The sequence below is a fragment of the Capricornis sumatraensis genome, chromosome 2, assembly GCF_032405125.1.
Source record: "Capricornis sumatraensis isolate serow.1 chromosome 2, serow.2, whole genome shotgun sequence".
NCBI lineage: Eukaryota > Metazoa > Chordata > Mammalia > Artiodactyla > Bovidae > Capricornis > Capricornis sumatraensis.
Window position 1 is genome coordinate 94,062,113 of NC_091070.1, and position 18,211 is coordinate 94,080,323.

Here is an 18,211-nt window from a genome sequence, read left to right on the forward strand (position 1 = left end):
TCTCATGCATGTCTGAGGAAATAATTTCAAGTTATGTGATTAAGAAATTCTGAGTGAGACAGTATGTTTTATTGCTTTAAGAAAACTGGAATGAAAACATATAATGTTATCTTCTAGGACCTGAGGCTGAAAATCCTGAAGTGTTAACACACCCAGAAAAGGTTTGTCTGTATAATGGAAATTAGCTATTCAGATCTTGGGTTTAGATTTTTTAAAATTATATTAATAAGTATCAAGCCCATTTAAGTTTTCCCCTAAAAGCAGAAATATGACTAGACCATTTCAATAGAATTGTGTAACAACCCATTTCAGTGTTGTTGTTTTTTTTTAAGGGGAATCATTTTCCAATATTTTTCATGAAAACTCATATAAATCCTTCTTTGGAATAAGCCAGTCTTTTACCGTTCACAAGGTTTTTTGTGAATTGCAAAAATTTTTATCCCCTACATTCCCCATTCAATCTGGGCTGCCTCAGACAGAAAGCATGAGGACACTTTTCTTACATCTGTAGTGGAAACCCATTTCAGTATTTATTCTTGTTTCTAATTAAATAGAATTTTCTTGATCTGTGCTTCTTTTCTGGCATTCTGAGTCTTTTATTCATTATCTAGAGGAGGAGACTATAATATCAGATTAATTGCTGAGGTAATGTAGCAAAAATGCATTCTGTTGCTTTGTCTATTACCCTGAAAAGAATGTGTCTAACAACCATTTCAGTGTTTTTGTTAAAGGGGAATAATTTTCCAATACTTCCCTTATAAACTCTTATAAATCCTTCTTTGGAATAAAGCAGGCTTTTACTGTTCACAAGGTTTTTTGTGAATTGCAAATATTTTTTCCCTCTGCGTTCCCCCATTCAATCTGGGCTGCCAAAGACAGACAGAAAGCATGAGGACACTTTTCTTACATCTATTACACTCTTCCTTTTGATATTTCCTATTGGATACTGCTTTCTCATCTTCCAGTTGCTAATTGATAAACACGTACTGAGTGCTTGTTTTGGCTTTGCTTTCTGCTTGGTGCTGTGGGAAATCAGAGGACAATAAGACTGGCTCCATCCATAACAGACTCCAACAGCCAAGGACCTCCCCAGGCCAACCCTATCATAGCTGTACCTTACTTCATCTCAGGTATACCTTAGCATTCCCACCTCTATGCTTTTGTTCAAGTCAGGAGCCAGAAAGCAAGAGAAAGCATAACATTTGGAACTACATAGGTTGCATTCCAAGGGAAGTATGTCATTTACATGTGTGATATATGGAAAATGATACTCACTTCATAGACTTACAATGAGGGGTGTGAGCAATGATAGCTAATGATGTTTGGTACTAGTTGGTGCTTAAGAAATGTATGTTTCTCTTCTTTTATTCCTTCACAAATCATTAATTTCTGGCTTAAGTACCATCTCGTTGGATCTGTCTCAGACGACTTTAGTGATCTTGACCAAAGTAACTGCCCCCTCTTTATCTAGCATTCATTATTTACTATGTCAGTATTTACCTATCACTTGCCTCCTATGACATTAATATATTTGAGAAAAAGGATTTTTTGAGCAAAGAAGTTTAGAGAGCACTGTATGCCAAACTCTCCTCAGAGATTGGTAACGCGCGTTCTGAAAAGTCTTGAGGTAAAGAAACCTATTTAACCAATTTTAGGCTATCTTGAAAACTCTTCACTGCCTCCTCTTTTTTCTGCTCCAGAAAACTTATTCTTGTAACACTAGGGCTATGGTTTACACTATTAATTTGAGTAATTTGAGTTAGTGCAGTTTTTGATGTTGTCTATAGTTTATTTAATGTCATGTGTTAATGCCTTCAATTTTAATTTAGGAGTTAAGTTCCTTTAGGGCAGAGTTCAATTCAATATATATGTAAGTTTTATTTGATTTAGGGCCTTGAGTTTAGTAGATATAAGGACTTCAGATAGGAAGGAAAGCTTGAACATGTTTAAATAATGGGTAGGGTCCAGTTCTTCAGTTCCTTCTAAATTTCTTTTATCTTTTGGAGCAACTTATAGGTTGAGTTGCTGACAAGTGTATCTTCTTAAGCTCTGCATGCTATGTACAGAGAATATAAATGGTGGCAGGTGGAAAAGGAGGAGAGGGAGAATAAAATGTTCTTCACTTCTCTTATTCAAGTCAAATCAGAGTATTAGAGGACTTACAAATTACAGTGTAGTGGTGTGTCAGTGAAGGTGGACTTGATTTTTAGAAACAGGCTAAAGTCACTGAAACCCATTCTGTTATTTAAGGTTATGCAAATTAACAATCTGAAATGTTGAAAAATAGCTTAGTGCCTTTAAGCTATTGAAACTGATTTTCTTGAATGGCTTATAAATGATTTTAAAAGCACTTTCAAAAGAAGTCTAATAATATTTTGATCACTGGAAATACTTTGAGAACAAATCTGTTCTCAAAATAGTTTTGTAGTTTTGTGCTTTTTGTCTAAAATAACCACAGGTCAGAACCATTGATTTATAGCAGAGCTTATAATATTTACATAGATCTGTGTTTTCATTTCTCCTTTTCTCCCCACTGACCTCCTGTCCTTTGGCCTTTTTACTTCACATTTACATATTCATACAGAGGTGGGGAACAAAAAGAAGGTGAAACTACACCAATTTTGTTCCTGGTTAATAGTTTTAATAAAATTCAATAGGGATTTTTAGCAAGGGAGAATTTTTCATCCATTAAGTGCAGTGAAGTTTTTAGGTTATCTGTTAGTTTAACTGTCCATGTTATCTCTGCCTCTTCCCTTAGCCCAGACAATTTAAACTTAAATGAGTAGATAATTTGTCATCTGTAATTATGGTCCAGCCAGTTTTACCCTTGATCCACTATTAAATGTTTAACCATGGGTTCACTGTCATTAGTAATTTGGTATAAGGAAGTAATAAAGAATATTTATATTTATGGAAGGGAGGAAAGTTGATAAAGCTCTTTAGTGGAACTTAGCAACATGGTGAACTAGAAAACTAACATTTTCATTTTAAACGCTTTTTGGTATATGTACTAATAATGTAACTTCTATTTGGAGTATATAGGAACTTAGTAGAGACAGAGACTCTCCTGAAATAAGCCTTCTCTCAAATACTTCTATTAAAGAATTTGATATGTTTCCTGTAAAGGAGAAGTCATTGATAGAGCCAGAGAAGGAGCCTTGTGAGGAAGGCGCATCGACCGTGACTTCGGAAGAAAACAAAGATGAAGAAAGCTCTGTTGAAACTTTTGTGTCTGCCTTAGAAAGGATACTCACATCACCAGAAATCAGCCAAGAGGAAAGACTGCTTAGAATAATGAATGATTTTGAACCTAGAGAGCTGGTGAACCCATTGAGCAACTCTTCAGGCTCCATATCAATACCTTTGACATGTCACAGAGATTTTCTAGAAGACCCGAAGGATGATGCATTGCCCATTGAGGTATCAACAGCCTTAGACATATTGTCAGAGGCCAAGGTGGAAGCCATCTGTCACAGGAAAGAGGGAGGCATCAGGCTCAGTGCTGGAAATGAAGGTTCAGGAGTGGAGCCCAGTATGTCTCAGACTGATGAAGACTGTACACAGATAGCAGAGGTGGATTTTGAGACTCTTTGTTCTACTCCACCATTTGAACAAGATTCCAAGTTAGCTGAGCTGCAGGACAAGCATCTTCCAGTGCAGCAAATAAGTGTAAGTATGAACCGACAGTTTTACCTTTTATAGTGATGAGTCTTCACTACCCATACACTTTATTTTAAATTCAAACCTTTTACCTAAACAACAACACTCAGAAGATACTTTTTGACTTTGAAGCATATAGTGATCCTTTTGAAAGTTCCCAGGGTAGAGTTTTCAAGGAGTTGAAAGTTAAAATAGTCAAGTTTCTCCTCTGAAAACCTGAGAAGATATATCATTATCACATTGCTTATATAGATGAAAGAAAAAAATTCTTTCTCAGACTGTTTCCCTGTTAGCTCAGAAAATCACTATGTCTACCTGAGTGCAAAGTAGAGGTAAGATACCCCATGTTAATTTCTAGTTGGACATAAACGCAATTGGTCTTCCAGGAGAGGGAAATGTAGCTGGTCTGCCTGGCTTCAGTACAGCTTTGCTTTTCGTGGCTGAGGATGCTGTCCGGTGACACAGTTTGGTTTAGAGTTCCTGGACTTTTGTGCTGGGAGACCCTCCAGTGCCTATCACTTAACCAACTTACCAACTTTTCATGTTGGCAATTTTTTTCCTGATTATAATAGTAATACAACCTCATTATTTTAAAAAAAAAACCCATCAAACATTTCAGTAAGAGGAAGTCTCTGACAATTCCACTTACCAGAGATAATTGTTAACCATTTACTGTATGTCTCCATTTTTTCTATGCACAGTCTAAGTTTATTTTATATAAATGGGATTATATTATACATAATGCTTTGTAACTTATTTTTAAATTTTAATAATACATCTTGGTTATCTTTCTATGTGAATGAACGTAGCACTACTTGTTGTTGTTGTTTAGTCACTAAGTCGTGTCAGACTCTTTGCGACCCTATGGACTGTGTAGCCCTCCAGGTTCCTCTGTCCAAGGGATTTTCCAAGCAAGAATACTGGAGTGGGTTGCCATTTCCGTCTCCAGGTAGCACTACTTGAATCTTATTATTTGTTGGATGGTATTCCACTGTGTGGCCATATATATATTGTATGTATAAAATAATACATATAATTTATTTAACCAATTCACTAGGTCATTTGGATTTTTTTCTTTTTTCCTTCTGGCTCTTACCAAAATGCTCTTTTGAACATTTCTTGAAAGGTTTAAATAATGTGATGCTAAGCTCATGTTATTCACATAACATACGTATTCTGATCAAAAAATTTCAATGCAGACATTTTTTAATGATATTTTTTAAAATCCAGAAAAAGAGAAACTAATCATGGGGATAGGACATGAGGATTAAATTAACATTCCAAGATTCTCATCTAGAAAGAGGTGGTATTAGTAAAGTGTAGGAAATTATGACTGATATTGATAGAGTAAGCTTTAACTTCAGTTCAGTTCAGTTGCTCAGTCGTGTCCGACTCTTTGCAACCCCATGAATTGCATCACGCCAGGCCTCCCTGTCCATCACCAACTCCTGGAGTTCACTCAAACTCATGTCCATCGAGTTGATGATGCCATCTAGCCATCTCATCCTCTGTCGTCGGAAATTATGACTGATATTGATAGAGTAAGCTTTAAGCTTTAACTTAGGCAGTCTTAAAAAAAAAGTCTACATAAAAGTAGAAAGGAGATTGATTTAGAACAGATCAAATTAAATCCTCTTTTACTTAGCTGTAATGAAAATATGAAATTTGTTACCTTGTGAAGCTTCACATGCTGGATATATAAATAAGCTCAAGAAAGGTTTACATGGTATGTATAAAAACATGTATCCCTGTGAAATTTAAATCCATAGTGGATTATTAAGGGGACATTAGAGCCATTCATGATATACTGGCTAACCTTTTAAATCAGTGTAATGGAAGTTATATGCTAATACTATCTTGTCCCACAAATACCACTTACCATTGCTGTCAAATAGCAAAATTCTAGACTGTATAGAACGTTGATCTGGCCTGGCATGATATTTCTGCTGTTTTTATGTGCTGATAATCATTTTGTACTACTCATTTCCTATAAAATGAAAGCACCCAGAGTGACCTTAGGTTTGACCTTGAGGGTTTTTTTTTTTTGAGATTTTGGTTTTTTGATGTGGATCATTTTTTAAAAGTCTTTATTGAATTTGCTACAATATTGTTTTTGTTCTATGTTTTGCTTATTTTGACCTAGAGACATGTGAAATCTTAGCTTCCCAACCAGGGATCAAACACACACCCCCTGAACTGGAAGGCAGTTTTAACCACTGGACTGCCAGGGAATTCCCTACCTTTGAGTTTTAAGGATGAATATTACTTATGTAATACAAGTAATATATTTTTGTGTTAAGCTTTTAAATCTATATTGTCATTTATTATATTAATATGAAATTTTCATTCTGTTCACATATGTCATGGATTTTTATATTTTCATCTTATGAAGCATTTTTGTGTAATCAAACGACAAAATAAAACTTAATTTCTTCTAATTTTATTTTAATTTTTTGAATTGTTATAATCATTTTATGTGTATTTACATCTTATTACAGAGTCTAGAAGACCCAAATCCATTTGAATTGCAAATTTTGGTTAATCAACATGTCACTTCTTGTGATCCAATAAATAATAAGAGAAACTCATATCTGGAAAATAACTCTGACCAGGACCCTCCACACGTGTTAAGGAGATCGTCCAGACTAAAAGTAGTCAGAGAGGTAAAGCCCACAGATGACATGTATAAGATGCCAGAGAAAATTTTACCCAAAATACTTGGCTGTGAGGATCAAACAAATAATAGCTCTTCAACTGAGAATTTCAGGTATGCTATAGACTTATGCTTGGGACATTAGAGTAAGTTTACAGTTCAGTTCAGTTCAGTCACTCAGTCATGTCTGACTCTTCGTGACCCCATGGACTGCAGCATGCCAGGCCTCCTTGTCCATCACCAACTCCTGGAGTTTACTCAAATTCAGTGTCCATTGAGTCAGTGATACCGTCCAATCATCTCATCCTCTTTTGTCCCCTTCTTCTCTTGTCTTCAGTCTTTCCCAGCATCAGGGTGTTTTCCAATGAGTCAGCTCTTCGCATCAGGTGGCAAAAGAATTGGAGTTTCAGCTTCAACATCAGTCCTTCCAGTGAACACCCAGGACTGATCTCCTTTAGGATGGACTGGTTGGATCTCCTTGCAATCCAAGGGACTCTCACGAGTCTTCTCCAACACCACAGTTCAAAGCATCAGTTCTTTGGTGCTCAGCTTTCTTTATAGTCTAACTCTCACATCCATACATGACTACTGGAAAAACCACAGCTTTGACTAGATGGACCTTTGTTGGCAAAGTAATGTCTCTGCTTTTTTACAGTTATGTCTAAGTAAAGAACTTTATTTTTCAATGTTGTTACATTTATTTTGCAATTAAAAAAAACTAGAAAACACCTTTACTTTCTCTTTTTAGGCTAAAGTAATGGGAAATTGTATTTTAGCTTAATGCTAATTTTCTTTGTTTAAAATCCATCACCACACATAGTTACAAATTTTTTTTTGGGGGGGTGGATGAGAACTTTTAAGGTTTACTCTCTTAGCAGCTTTTCAAACATGTAATATGGTATTATTCACTGTAGCCACCATACTATATGTTACTACCTTTTGACCACCTTTACTCATTTCACTTACCCACCCTGTCTCTAACCTACAGAACCAGTCTATGCTCTGTATCCATTAGTTTGTTTTTTTAGATTCCACATATAAGTGAGGTCATACATTATTTGTCTTTCTCTGTCTGGCTTACTTCTTTTAGTATAATGCCCTCAAGGCCCATTTGTGTTGTCACAGGTGGCAGGATTTTCTTCTTTTCTATGGTTAAATACTTTTCCATTGTGTGTGTGTGTGTGACATTGTCTTTATCCATTCATCCGTCGATGGATACTTAGGTTACTTCCGTGTCTTGACTGTTACAAATAAAGCTGTAGTGAAAATGGGACTGCAGATATTGTTTTGAGACAGTGATTTTGTTTCCTTTGAGTAGATACTCAGTAGTGGAGTTGCTGGATCCTATGGTAGTCCTGTTTTTAACTTTTTGAGGAATCGCTATGCTGTTTTCTATGGTGGTGGCACTAATTTACATTCCTAGCAACGGTGCGTGAAGGCTCTCTTTTCTCTGCACCCTCTCCAGCATTTATTATTTGTAGACTGATAATGACTGTTCTGACTGGTATGGGCTGATATCTTATTGCGGTTTTAATGTACATTTCCCTGATGACTAGTGATACTGAGCACCTTTTCATGTACCATTTGGATGGTGGGCCATTTGGATGCTTTCTTTGGAAATGTCTCGTTAGCGCCTCTCACATTTTTTAATTGGATTTATTTTCTGTTTTGTTGTTGAGTTGTATGAGTTATTTATATGTTTTGGATACTAACTCCTTTTCAGATATATGATTTGCAAATATTTTCTCCCTTTGGTAGTTTTTTTTTTATTTTTTTCATTTTGTTGATAGTTTCATTGTCTATACAGAAACTTTTTAGTTTGATGTAGTTTCACTTGTTTATTTTTGCTTTTGGTGTGAAATCCAAAAAATCATTTCCATGACTGATGTCAAGGTACTTACTTACATTTCTTCCTAGGAGTTTTATGGTTTCATGTCTTGTGTTTAAGTCTTTACTCCATTTTGAGTTGATTTTTGTATGTGGTTTAAGATTGTTGTCCAGTTTTTTTGTTTTACATATGACTGTCCAGTTTTCCTAACACCATTTATTGTAGAGACTATCCTTTCCCCATGGTATATTCTTGGCTCCTTTGTCATAGATTAATTGACCATATATAAGTAGGTTTATTTTGGAGTTCTCTATTGTGTTTCATGGATCTATATGTCTGTTCTTATCTCAGTTTTTTAAAGTTTTTGATCAGTGCCATACTACATGGCAAACCCTTTCTTTCTTGCAGAGAGCCTGCCTCTTTTCCCCTAGAAGTTGGAAATAGAGTAGATAGTGGCATGCCTAGGTGGGGAGTGAAGGACAAGAGACTCAAAATACTCAGACTTGTGACTGACTGTCCCTAAAGGAGAGATACCATAGATGACAAAAAGATAAGCCTAGAAACCATAATAACTGGCATATGTGTCACTGAATTATCTGCAGCTTACTCAGGAGCAATCTCCTTGTATAAAACTGCCATCATGCCTTTGAGTTTTGAAAAATGTTAGTCAAAAATTTGGTATGATTCTCTGTGAATGTTTGTAGAGAACACGATAGTAATTTTAAAAACATGTTTGATTTTCAAGAATGCAGAATCCTGCTTTAAAGATTGAAGGTAAAGGGAAGACTGTTCCTTCATCCAGGCTCAAGAATGGAGAACAGAGCAAGAAAAACAGAAAACCTGCAGGTAGGCCTGTTTTCTTTATTTCTTTAATAAGTCACTTACGGAAACAGAATTCTGGTACTGAAAAGGATTTAGAGATTATTGTGTCTCAACTTCCTCATTTTACTGATAAGGAAGTTCAGAAAGGATTTTCCCCAGCACTGTGCAGCTCATCAGCAGTGTAACTAGGGCTTGATCCTTAACTTCTACCTCCTAAGCTTCCCTGGTGGCTCAGTCAGTGTCCTAACTTCTACCTCATAGGGTCATGTATTTTCTAAACTTGTACTTTTAAGACAGTAATTTCAGAATCCTTTTTGGATTCAGATATCTGACCTCTTTGTGGTATGGCTAGCCAACATAGGCTTTGGGAAATTAAACCCAGAAGAATAAATAGAGAAAAGAAGGCAAACGTATTATGTTTGTAGATGTTATTTCTTTGTTCCTATATGTAAAACTTCAAAGAATGAACTTAAAACTGTCAGAAATAGTAAGAACCTAGAAAGACGGGTTACAAAAAATAGATGGTGAGACAGTTGGTAGAATTGAGATATGGATTGTAGATTAAAGAATAATATTTTATCAGTGTTGAATTTTCTTAATTTAATCATTATGTAAGGTAGTGTCCTTGTTTTTAGAGAATATATCCTTAAATATTAGTGAGTAAAGGAGCATGGTATATACAAATTATTATTTCTGTGTGTATATATATGTCTGTGTGCATGTATATATAAAGAGAGAGATAGAATTATTTAAGTGGTGGCAAAATGTTAACAATAGGTGGAGCCTTTGTTTTATTTTTACAACTGTTTTATAAATCTGAAATTATTTCCAGCTAAAAAGCTTTAAAAACATGTAACCTTTGTTTTGTAATAAAACAAAAGATGACAAATATCTTTCATATATATATTACACATTTTCAAAATATAAAAGAAGAACCCATTTACAATAGTTACAAAAGTGAGAAAATGCCTACTTACGTGCTGCTGCTGCTGCTAAGTCACTTCAGTCGTGTCCGACTGTGTGCGACCACATAGATGGCAGCCCACCAGGCTCCCCTATCCCTGGGATTCTCTAGGCAAGAACACTGGAGTGGGTTGCCATTTCCTTCTCCAGGGTATGAAAGTGAAAAGTGAAAGTGAAGTCGCTCAGTCATGTCCAACCCTTAGCGCCCCATGGACTGCAGCCCACCAGGCTCCTCTGTCTATGGGATTTTCCAGGCAAGAGTACTGGAGGAGGTTGTCATTGTGCCATGCCTTCATGAAGACAGTGAAAAATTATGCTGGAGAATATAAAAAAGATGAATAAATGGAAAGAAGAACTGTATTCTTGACAATAAAGATTCAGTATTGTAAGAAACTTCTCCCTAAATTATTCTGTAAATGCATGGCAGTGCAGTCAGAAACAGATTTCGTGTATTTGTTAATTGTTTTTTTTTTTTTTTTGCTTTATAGGACTGGAGGCTAGCTTGAGAATAATATAAAATTTCAATTGGAAAAGTAAATATAAAAACTAGCCAAGAAAATTCTGAAAAAAAATAAAAGCAAAGGAAGAATAGAGAGGAACAAACCAGCTCTACATAATATGAAAGCAATTAGAAAAGCAGTAAAAATTAAAATAATTTGATACTGGCACAAGAATCGACAGATAAATCAATGAAGCAGAATAAAGTGTTTAGATGTAGAAGCCAGATACAATGGGAATATGGGGTCAGGTCTGTGATAAATATGGCATCTAAAATTGGTGGCAGAGAGAACTAAGCAATAAGTCGTGAAAAAACAAAACTGGATCCCTATATTATTCCTTATACCAAATTTAATTCCTGTTTGGCCAAAAAGTTAAAAAAAAATGCCCTAGAAGAAAAGACAAGTGAATCTTTTTCCAATCTTGGAAAAACCTTTGTGTAGAACAACTCAAACCCAGAAGCCAAGAGGGAAAAGAATGATAAAATTGACTACATTCATTTTTTAAAAAATTGTATGGAAAAATATCCTAAAGAAAATCAGTCATCAAACACAGAAGAAATATTAATAACAATGACAAGGAGTTAATTATAATTGTATGCAAAAACCTCTTACAAACAGTTAACTATAAAGAACATAGGTAAGGGATATGAACAAGGAATTCACAGAAAAAAAATACATAAATACTTGAAAAGATTAGCATCTCATTCACATTTAACGAAATGCAAATTAAGAGGTGTAATTTTCACCTAAGAGAATGCCAGTAAACATTTGAGAATTCTCAGTGACAGGACTGCAGCAAAATATGGTTTTGATAATAGTGTGTGTTCAGTCTTTTTACAGGGTTGTTTACTTATCTTCATCAGAAGTTTAAATCACAATTCTTTTGAATCAGCAATTCTACTAAGAGGGATTTATTCTATGGCTATGTTTACTCAAATACATAGGTATATTTTATAAGGATGTTCATCGCAGCATTGTTTACTATAATAGAATGACTTAGAAACAACCTAAATTGAATAGTTAACAAACTACAATATAACCAATTAAATAATACTCAGTCATTTATGAAATCAGATGACTATAAGTATGTGGATAAGGAAAAAAAGCTATTTTTTTTTCATGTAATAAGAGTGACTCAAATTTCTTGTTGGAAACAATGCAAGCAGCAGTTTTAAAGTACTAAAAAAAATTCTATACCTAGAATTCTATACATAGAACCTAGAATTCCATTCCCAACATAATATCTTTCAGAAATGAAGGTGAAATAGTTTTAGACACACAAAAGCTGAAAGGACTCATCATCAGCAGACCCGTATTATAGGAAATTTTAAAGGACATTCTTCAGGCAGTGGAAAGATGACACTCAATGGAAATCTACATTTACACCTTGAAGATCATTGGACTTGTTAACTATATGTATAAAAATTATTCCATCAAACTGTGGAGAATTCTTAAAGAGATGGGGATACCAGACCACCTTACCTGTCTCCTGAGAAACCTGTGTGCAGGTCAAGAGGCAGTAGTTAGAACTGGAACAACAGACTCTTTCAAAATTGGGAAAGGAGTACATCAAGGCTGTATATTGTCACCCTGCTTATTTAAGTTCTGTGCAGAGTACATCATGTGGAATGAGGCACAAGCTGAAATTGAGACTGCAGGGAGAAATATCAATAACCTCATATCTGCAGATGACACTACCCTTATGGCAGAAAGCGAAGAGGTACTACAGAGCCTCTTGATGAAAGTGAAACAGGAAAGAGAAAAGGCTGGCTTAAAACTCAACATTCAGAAAACTAAGATCATGGTATTCTGGCCCATCACTTCATGGCAAATAGATGGGGAAACAATGGAAACAGTGACAGACTTTCTTTTTCTGGACTCCAAAGTCACTGCAGATGGTGACTGCAGCCATGAAATTAAAAGACGCTTGCTCCTTGGAAGAAAAGCTGTGACCAACCTAGACAGCATATTAAAAAGCAGAGACATTACTTTGCCAACAAAGGTCTGTCTAGTCAAGGCAATGTTTTTTCCAGTAGTCATGTATGGATGTGAGAATTGGGCTATAAAGAAAGCTGAGCACCAAATAATTGATGCTTTTAAACTGTGATGTTTGTGAAGATTCTTGAGAGTCCCTTGGACTGCAAGGAGATCCAACCAGTCCATCCTAAAGGAAATCAGGCCTAAGTATTCATTGGAAGGACTGATGTTGAAGCTGAAACTCCAATACTTTGGCAACCTGATGTGAAGAACTGACTCCCTGGAAAAGACCGTGATGCTGGGAAAGATTGAAGGCCGGAGGACAAGGGGATGACAGAGGATGAAATGGTTGGATGGCATCACTGACTCAATGGACATGAGTTTGCGCAAGCTCTAGGAGTTGGTGATGGACAGGGAAGCCTGGTGTGCTGCAGTCTGTGGGGTTGCAAAGAGTCGGACATGACTGAGCGACTAAACTGATGGATAAAAATGCAGATTTTTTTTCTTTTTAATCAATTTTAAAGAATAATTGACTATTTAAACAAAAATAACAATTGATTATGAGATTTTAAATGTACATAAAAGTAAAATGCCTGGCAATAATAACATAAAAAGACTTTTAGGGGAGAAATAGAAGTATACCACTGTAATATTTATGTAAGGAGATATCATTTGGAGGTAGACTGTGGTAAGTTGATGAAGAAGGGAATGGCAACCCACTCCAGTATTCTTGCCTGGAGAATCCCATGGACAGAGGAGAGCCTGGTGGGCTATAGTCCATGGCGTCACAGAGAATCGGACACAACTAAGTGACTTTCCCTTACTCACTCACTCATGATAAGTTGAAGATATACTATAAACCCTGAAAAAAACATTTTAACAAATAACTAATCACAATGAAAAGTCAACACAGATGATATAATGGATTAACAAAAATACTCATTTTTAATCCAAAAGGAGATAGAAGAGGGAAAAGAAAATAAAGAATGGATGAGAAAAACTGAAAAAAAATAATAAGATGATACTCTCAAACCCAACCATACATTAACAATCACACTGAATATAAATGATTAAGACACTCTCAGTTAAAAGGCAGAGTTGTTATATTGGTTAAAAAGCAAGACTAAACTATATGCTTACTTTCAGAAACATATTTGAAATATAAATGCATAAATAGGTTAAAATGAAAAGAATAGAGGGAAAATATACTTTGCTAGCATCAGTTGTATTAGTTTCCTATGGTGATAACAATTTACAACAAAGTTTGTGACTTAACACAAATTCATTCTCTTACAGTCCTGAAGTCAGAAGTCCAAATGAGTGCTGGGAGTTAAAACCAAGGTCTCAGCAGGGCTGGTTCCTTCTCTGTGCTCAGCGAAAAATGTGTTCCTTTCCCTTCCAGCTGCTGGAGGCTATGGCATTCCTTTGCTGCTGGCTGCTGCTGCTGTTGCTGCTGGCTACATCTGTCCAATCTGTGCTTCTCTTGTCACTTTGCCTTCCCCTCTTTTAATCTTTTTGCTTTCCTCTGTGTTTAATTTTAATACAAAATTTAAAGGTTATACTCCATTTGCAGTTATTACAAAATGCTGGCTATATTCCGCATATTGTACAGCATATCCTTGTGACCTGTCATACATCCAGTAGCTTGTACTTCCCACTCCCCCACTCCTATATTGCCCCTCCCCACCCCACTGATAACTAGTTTGTTCTCTGTATCTGTGAGTCTTTTTGTTATAGTCATTAGTTTTTTGTATTTTTTAGACTTCACATAAGAAGGATACCATGCAGTATTTATCTTTCTCTTTCTGACTATTTCACTTAGCATAATGGTCTCCAAGTCAATCCATATTTCTGCAAATGGTAAAATTTAGTTCCTTTTAATGGCTGAGTTCCCAGTGGCTCAGGGGTAAAGAATCCACCTGCAATGTAGGAGAAGTAGGTTTGATCCCTGGGTCCAGAAGATCTCCTGGAGAAGGAAATGGTAACCTACTTCAGTATTCTTGCCTGGGAAGTCCCATGGACAGAGAAGCCTGGTGGGCTACACTCCATGGGGTCGCGAAGAGTCTCATACAACTGAGCAACTAAACAACAACAATGGCTGAGTAATATTCCATTGTATATGCATACACATGTCTTTTATCCATTCATCTGTTGATGGACACTTAGGTGGCTCCCATATCTTGGCAATTATAAATAATGCTACTATGATCATTGGGGTACATGTATCTTTTTATATTGTTGTTTTTTTCATATGTATACCCAGGATTGGAGTTACTGGGTCATGTGGTAGTTCTATTTTTATTTTTTTGGGAAACCTCCATACTCTTTTGCACAGTGGCCACACCAATTTACATTCCCACCAACCCTTTCATCTTTAAAGAATTCTTGTGATTGTGTAGATACCCAGATAATCCATGGTAAGATTCTCTTCCCTAGATCCTTAATCACATCTGCAAAGTCTCTTTTGCTGTCTATAAGAGAACATTCTCAGGGTTTGGGGGATTAAGATATGAAGGAAGCTGTAAGCAAAACAACAGATTGGGAGGAAATATTTGCAAATGATGTGACCAACAAGGGATTAGTCTCCAGAATTTACAAATAGCTCATGTGGCATAATATCATCAAAACAAACCAACCAATCAAAAAATGGGCTGAAGAGCTAAATAGACATTTCTCCAAAGGAGGCATACAGATGGCCAAGAGGCACATGAAAAAATGTTCAACATCACTAATTATTAAGAGAAATGCAAATCAAAACTACAGTGAGATATCATTTCACACCAGTCAAAATGGCTACCTTCAAAAAATCTACAAATAGTAAGTGCTAGAGGGAGTGTGGAGAGAAGGGAACCCTCCAACACTATTGGTGGAAATGCAAATTGGTATAGCCACTATGGCAGAAAGTGAAGAACTAAAGAGCCTCTTGATGAAAGTGAAAGAGAAGAGTGAAAAAGTTGACTTAAAACACAGCATTCAGAAAACTAAGATCATGGCATCCAGTCCCATCACTTAATGGCAAATAGATGGAAAAACAGTTGAAACAGTGACAGACTTTATTTTGGGGACCTCCAGAATCACTGCAGCCATGGAATTAAAAGATGCTCGCTCCTTGGAAGAAAAGCTCTGACTAACCTAGACAGCATATTAAAAAGCAGAGACATTACTTTGCCAATGAAGATTTGTCTAGTCAAATCTGTGGTTTTTCCAGTGGTTGTGTATGGATGTAAGAGTTGGACTATAAAGAAAGCTGAGCACCAAATAATTGATGCTTTTGAACTGTGGTGTTTGTGAAGACTCTTGAGAGTCCCTTGGACTGCAAGGAGATCCAACCAGTCCATCCTAAAGGAAATCAGTCCTGAGTATTCATTGGAAGGACTGATGCTGAAGCTGAAACTCCAATACTTTGGCCACCTGATGTGAAGAACTTACTCACTGGAAAAGACCCTGATGCTGGGCAAGATTGAAGGCAGGAGGAGAAGGGGATGACAGAGGATGAGATGGTTGGATGGCATCACTGACTCAATGGACATGAGTTTGAGCAAGCTCTAGGAGTTGGGGAAGGACAGGGAAGCCTGGCGTTCTGCAGTCCATGAAGTTGTAAAGAGTTGGACACGACTGAGTGACCAAACTGAACTGAACTATGGAGAACAGTATGGAAGTTGCTTTCAAAACTAAAAACAGAGCTACCGTATGACCCTGCAATCCTACTCCTGGACACACATTGGGCGAAAAACATGGTCTGAAAGGATTCATGCACCCCAGTGTTCATTGCAGCACTGTTTACAATAGCTAAGCCATGGAAACAACTTAATACTCATCAACAAAGGAATGGATAAGGACGATGTGGTACATATATACAATGGAATATTACTTAACCATTAAATGAAATAATGCCATTTGCAGCAACATGGATAGACCTAGAAATTGTCATGCTGAGTGAAGTAAGTCAGAGAAAGAGAAATACTGTATGATATCTCATATATGGAATCTAAAAAAGAAATGATAAAAATGAACTCATTTACAAAACAGAAACAGACTCACAGACTTAGAGAACAAACTTAAAGTTACCAGGGGAAAGAGTGGGGGGATGGGGTAGTTAGGGAGTTTGGGATGGAACTGTATGCATTACTGTATTTAAAATGGATAACCAACAAGGACCTACTGTATAGCACAGGGAACTTTGCTAAAAATAATATACCAACCTAAATGGGAAAAGAATTTGAAAAAGAATAGATACATGTTTATATAAAATAAAATATGGAAACTCTCAAAGAAAAGATATGAACATCTTTGGAGGACCATTATTTATCTTACCACACAAATTAGAAGATGACTGAAGTCACTATATACTGTTATATAGAACAGCATATATTATGAACTGTATACATTATATAATACATCATTAGTATCAGACAGAGTAGATTTTAGAACAAAGGATCTTAGCAGGGATAAAGTTATTTCATAATGATGCAGGGGTTACTTCTCTAAGTGTGTGTGTGTGTGTGTGTGTGTGTGTGTGTGTGAGTGAGTCACTCTGCTGCTGCTAAGTTGCTTCAGTCGTGTCTGACTCTGTGCGACCCCAGAGACAGCAGCCCACCAGGTTCCCCCGTCCCTGGGATTCTCCAGGCAAGAATACTGGAGTGGGTTGCCATTTCCTTCTCCAATGCATGAGAGTGAAAAGTGAAAGTGAAGTCACTCAGTCGTGTCTGACTCTGTGTGACCCCATGGACTGCAGCCTACCAGGCTCATCTGTTCATGGGATTATTCAGGCAAGAGTGCTGGAGTGGGTTGCCATTCCCGTTTCCAGGGGATCTTCCTGACCCAGGGATCAAACCCTGATCTCCTGCATCACAGGTAGAGTTTGAGCTACAGGGAGAACTCTTCCCCAAGAGTACGTAATAATTCTAAACGATTTTTCTCTCTTTTTTTCTTCCAGTTTTGTTGAGATATAATTGACATACAGCTTGGTATAAATTTAAGGTGTACAACATAATGATTTGACATTATATATATCATGAAATGATTACCACAGTAAGTTTAGTGGAGATCCATCATTTATATAGATACAAAATTAAAGAAATAGAAAAAATTTTTTTTCCTTGTGTTGAGAACTCTTAGGATTTACTCTTAACCACTTTCACACATAATATGCAGCAGTGTTAATTATATTTATCATAGTGTACATTATATCTTTAGTACTTACTTATAACGGGGAGTGTGTACCTTTTGACTTCCTTGATGCAATTCCCCCAACCCCTTCCCCTTACTCCCAGTAACCACAAATGTGGTCTCTTTTCTAATGAGTTTGTTTATTTGCTTGTTTATTTTTGAAGTGTAATGACCTCAACTTTGCATTGGCTTCATAGTGATTCAGTGTTTCTATACTTTTTAAATTGATCATTATGATAAGTCTAGATAACATCTTTTACCATACAAAGATATTACATATTACGGTATTCTCACACTGTACACTTATACCTGCTGCTGCTAAGTCACCTCAGTCGCGTCCGACTCTGTGCGACCCCAGAGACGGCAGCCCACCAGGCTCCTCCGTCCCTGGGATTCTCCAGCAAGAACGCTGGAGCGGGTTGCCATTTCCTTCTCCCATGCATGAAAGTGAAAAGTGAAAATGAAGTCGCTCAGTCGCGTCCGACTCCCAGCGACCCCATGGGACTGCAGCCCACCAGGCTCCTCCGTCCCTGGGATTTCCCAGGCAGGAGTGCTGGAGTGGGGTGCTGTTGCCTTCTCCAACATACCTGGGCCTCCTTTATTTTGCAGCTGGAGTTTTGTACCTCTTAGGACCCCTTA

General features: G+C 36.7%; 1 protein-coding gene across 1 annotated transcript in view; it reads left to right on the forward strand.

Annotated features, from left to right (window-relative positions):
* Positions 1-18,211, forward strand: part of ANKRD31 (ankyrin repeat domain 31) — a 134,744-nt gene that overhangs the window by 28,516 nt on the left and 88,017 nt on the right. The window contains exons 6-10 of the mRNA XM_068993511.1: positions 118-161; positions 3,043-3,573; positions 6,159-6,427; positions 8,887-8,987; positions 12,818-12,826. Of these exons, the coding sequence (XP_068849612.1) occupies positions 118-161; positions 3,043-3,573; positions 6,159-6,427; positions 8,887-8,987; positions 12,818-12,826 (954 nt within the window). The remainder of the gene's footprint in view (positions 1-117; positions 162-3,042; positions 3,574-6,158; positions 6,428-8,886; positions 8,988-12,817; positions 12,827-18,211) is intronic.